Genomic DNA, 4,052 nt, shown 5'->3' on the forward strand with positions numbered 1-4,052 from the left:
TTATACCCAGCTCCCGATTTCCTTTACTTTCCGCTACATTACCAATATCTTTAGCCAATGCACTAATAGACTTATTTTGCACCTCCACTATTTTTCGCATTTCGGAAATAAACGTGTCCATCTTGGTATCCGAGCTTGATGTTTGATTGGGTGGAGAATTGTTTTGATTTTGGTTTTGGTTTTGACCTAGGCCTTGATTTTGGTAATTGTTTTGGTTTTAGTTTCGGTTATTGGGATAAGGGTTTTGGTAATTTCTTTGGTAATTCCCTTGATTTTGGAAGTTATTTTGATTTTGGAAGTTGTTTTGAGGTCTTGGTTGGGTTCCTTGATTATTAGCATTTAAAGCGTTGTTGTTGCTCCAACTAAAATTTGAATGATTTCTCCATCGTGGATTATACGTGTTGGAGTATGGATAAAATCTCCTTCCCTGAACCTCGTTAACATGTTCTTCTATTATCTGTTGATTCACCGGTGGAACCCCATTCCTACACTCGTGTGCGAAATGAGAAGGATCTCCACATATCTCACAAACTTCCTGAACCTGCGAAAAATTACAAGCGAAACCCTGGTTTGGGTTGTTAAATATAAGAATTTTCAAATCATCAAATTCTTGCTCTAAGTTCCTAGATGAACTACCCGAGTCGGAAACATGATTCACTCTAGAAGTACTTGGTTGTTTCCGATTGACTGAAGCTTGGGTTTTTGAACCCTTGCTTAATTGCTCAAAGAAGGTCCACTCGTCATCACTAGATCGAGTTAAAAACGCCCAACCACTAGCCGCCAATAGGAATTTCCTATTCTGGGAATCCAAACTATCATAGAAAACTTTAACCAATTCCCACTTTGGTATCTCATGGTGTGGGCATGCCCTAAGTAATTCCTTCAGACGTTCATACGCTTCATGAAAAAGTTCACCAGGCAATTTCCTAAAAGATTTAATTTGCGTACGCATGTCTGAGGTCTTACTTATCGGGTAGAACTCCTCCAAAAACTTCTTTTTCATTTCCGCCCAAGTATTAATACTCCGGGCGGGTAAAGAGAGAAACCATCGTTTTGCCTTATCTTTTAATGAATAAGGAAATAAGCGAAGTCGTACCTCATCATCAGTGAAACCGTTTACCTGATTAGTATCACATATTTCATTAAACTCAGTGATGTGTTCATGTGGTTTCTCATTGGCCATACCTCGATAGGTTGGCAATATCGATATGAGTTAAGGCCGGACCTCAAATCTTCGTGTGTTTCCTCCTACCGGTGCAGGAAAAACAATGGGTGAATGATCTGCATAATCACCCGGTTGGAAGTAGGAGTCTACTCCTCTTTCACGGTCAGCCATTTCGGTTTGTTGAACAAAGACTTCCTCCTCGACGTCGGAGTCTGACTTAGGAGAATTTGGTGGAACGATAGGATGTAACTCTGGTGGTGGTGGTTGTGTTGATGTTGAAGCCACAGTTGAGTTTTTCAGAATCCTTGTAGCTTTTTGATTAGCTTTTGCAGATTTCTTGATTTTCGGATTTAAGGCTCAAGATTTTGATCTCCCGAACTCCGAGTTTGCATACACTAACCTGCACTTCAACAAAAACAAGAATAGCAAGCGTAAAACTGACAAACAAAATAAAAGAAACAATATTTTTGGAATTTTTTATGTTTTATAATTTTTATGGTTTTTCTAATTTAACAAGAAAGCAATAAAAATAAGAGCTTTCAATCAAGCGCACACCTCCCCGGCAGCGGTGCCAAAATTTGATGGGCGTCGAAGTACCCGTCAAAAATAACTTAATTACCTTAAACTAGTTAGGGAAAGTAAGGTTCGTTCCATGGGAGATTGTGGTCAAAAGCAAGCAATTTTCAGGAGTTGGTTTTGCAATTTAATACTAAATTCAAACTAAACTAAAGACTTTAAATGAAAAAGAGTTAAACTTTATGAAGTTTAAGAAAAGAGCTTGAAACTAGTAATTAAAAATGATGTGTTGTGATCAATAGGTAAAAATCTTTATCCCTTCCAAATCCCAATTGGTATAATTCATTCAAGCAAGCACTATGTTTATCTAGCTTTTGTTTAAGTCACATAGACATGAGTTCTTAGGTTCATTAAAAACATTATCATGAGCACAAGTTATGCAATTTATACAAAAGTCTTTATCCCTAACTAAATTAACACAATGTGGACTTAGAACAATTGTTAAATCACAATAACTTGTCTTGTAATAATAAAGATCAATAAACTTGCATTAAACAATTACTTAATCAATTCACAAATCATAAATCAATCTCAATACAATTCATGAATCACATAATACTTGAATGAAATGATAAATACACAATTGTTTAATGGAAGGAATAAAGAATAGCACTTAGCCGAGCATGATGATTATGAAGAACATGATGAATCTTTGATGAACCATGATGAACACGCCTTTGATCCTTGAAAAGATGATGAATTTGATGTTAGGGTTGATGTTTTTAGCTCTAAAACTGATAAAAAAGGTTCTCAATTCGTGGCTAAGGGTTTCCCTTATATAGGGAATGGATAACTTGTTCCCAAAGCAAAAATATCTCAAAATCCAGCATCAGCGAAATTGCATTGGCATATTTTACGCCATGCCTGGCGTAATTTACGCCCATATTTGCACTGACGTAAAATCTTGGCATAATTGTACGCCCAAAAATGATTTTTTCCCTGATTTTGAAACTTGCATTGGCTTGATTTACGCCGGGCTGGCGTAATTTACGCCCATATTAATACTGGCGTAAAAGCTGGCGTAAAAAACTTGAAAGCTGGCGTATTTTACTCTAGTGTAAAAATTCTGATTTTTCCAACTTTTTTCACAACTCGACTTCAAATGCCGTTTTTCGCACCTTTTTGCACTAACTTCTTTTCTCACCTATAAAACACAAAACCACATCAAAGTATCTCATTTTTCACTCAAATATGGTTACTTTCACGTTGTTAAGCATGAACGATCGTGTCAAATAAGGACCGATCAGAAAGTAATGCGCATTACTAGCCCACCATTCATAGTGATGCAGTGGAAATCGTAAGGACGTGCCAATCATGTCAACAGCATGCGCCAATAATTCAAGCACCACGACATCCTATGATACCAATAACGGCAGCATAGCCTTTCAGCAAATGGGCCATCGACATTGTCGGTCCAATTACCGCGTGCTCAGGTACGCATGAAATAATGCACTTATGTAATACTTTGCAATATACGCGCTTTAACAGTATTCACATTATCATTGCTTGCTCAGGAGGAATAAAATTCTTGGTAGTGGCAATTGACTATTTCACCAAGTGGGTAGAGGCAAAGGCATTGACAACAATTACTAGCAGGCGCATTCGTAACTTCTTTTGGGAAGATATTGTATGTAGGTTTGGTATCCCTAATGAAATTTTCAGCAACAATGGCACTCAGTTTGAGGGCGAGCCTTTCAGGAGCTGGTGTCAAGAGCTGAATATCAAACAGTATTTTACTTTAGTCGCTCACCCGCAGGTCAATGGCCAATGTGAAGTAACAAACCGAGATATTGTAAAGGGGATAAAAGCGCACTTGGGCTTGTATGATAATGAGTGGGCTGATGAGCTCCCAAGTGTTTTGAGGGCGTATCACACCATGCATAAAAACAGCACATGTGAAACACCATTTAACTTGGTTTATGGGACGGAAGCAGTAATGATGAAGGCTTGCACGCTAACCTAGATATGCTAGAGGAGCACATAGAGATAGCTGCCATATGCGAAGCCATTAACAAGCATAAGATCTCTAAGTAGTACGACAAGCGCATTAAGCTTATGTCATTTAGGGTTGGAGATTATGTGTGGCTCAATAATGAGGCAAGTCGAGCAGAGAATACTGGAAAGTTGGGGCCTAACTGTGAAGGTCCTTATGAAGTTATTGGAATAAGTGCAACGGGATCCTATATCCCGGCATGATTAAATGGAGAGCGAATACCTCGTACTTGGCATGCAACCAAATTGAAAAGATGTTACATATATTTGTCAGGCTGCAGCACTAGGGATTGATCAACCCGACTTTTAAACACATGCA

At 38.2% G+C, this 4,052-nt stretch overlaps 1 protein-coding gene across 1 annotated transcript; it reads left to right on the forward strand.

Annotated features, from left to right (window-relative positions):
- The first annotated feature begins 3,055 nt into the window (after positions 1-3,055).
- On the forward strand, positions 3,056-3,704 carry LOC139888616 (uncharacterized). The gene is made up of 2 exons (XM_071871616.1): positions 3,056-3,174; positions 3,230-3,704. The coding sequence occupies exons 1-2, from the start codon at positions 3,056-3,058 to the stop codon at positions 3,702-3,704; spliced, it is 594 nt and encodes a 197-aa protein (XP_071727717.1).
- The last annotated feature ends 348 nt before the right edge of the window (positions 3,705-4,052 follow it).

Source organism: Rutidosis leptorrhynchoides, chromosome 1, assembly GCF_046630445.1.
Source record: "Rutidosis leptorrhynchoides isolate AG116_Rl617_1_P2 chromosome 1, CSIRO_AGI_Rlap_v1, whole genome shotgun sequence".
Classification (NCBI taxonomy): Eukaryota; Viridiplantae; Streptophyta; class Magnoliopsida; order Asterales; family Asteraceae; genus Rutidosis; species Rutidosis leptorrhynchoides.

Excerpts from the sequence above, each read along its gene's own strand:
- LOC139888616 (XM_071871616.1), top strand. The coding sequence starts at position 3,056 with ATGTCAACAGCATGCGCCAATAATTCAAGCACCACGACATCCTATGAT. Across the intron at positions 3,175-3,229 it reads TCCAATTACCGCGTGCTCAG|TATTCACATTATCATTGCTT; the intron begins GTACGCATGAAA and ends GCGCTTTAACAG.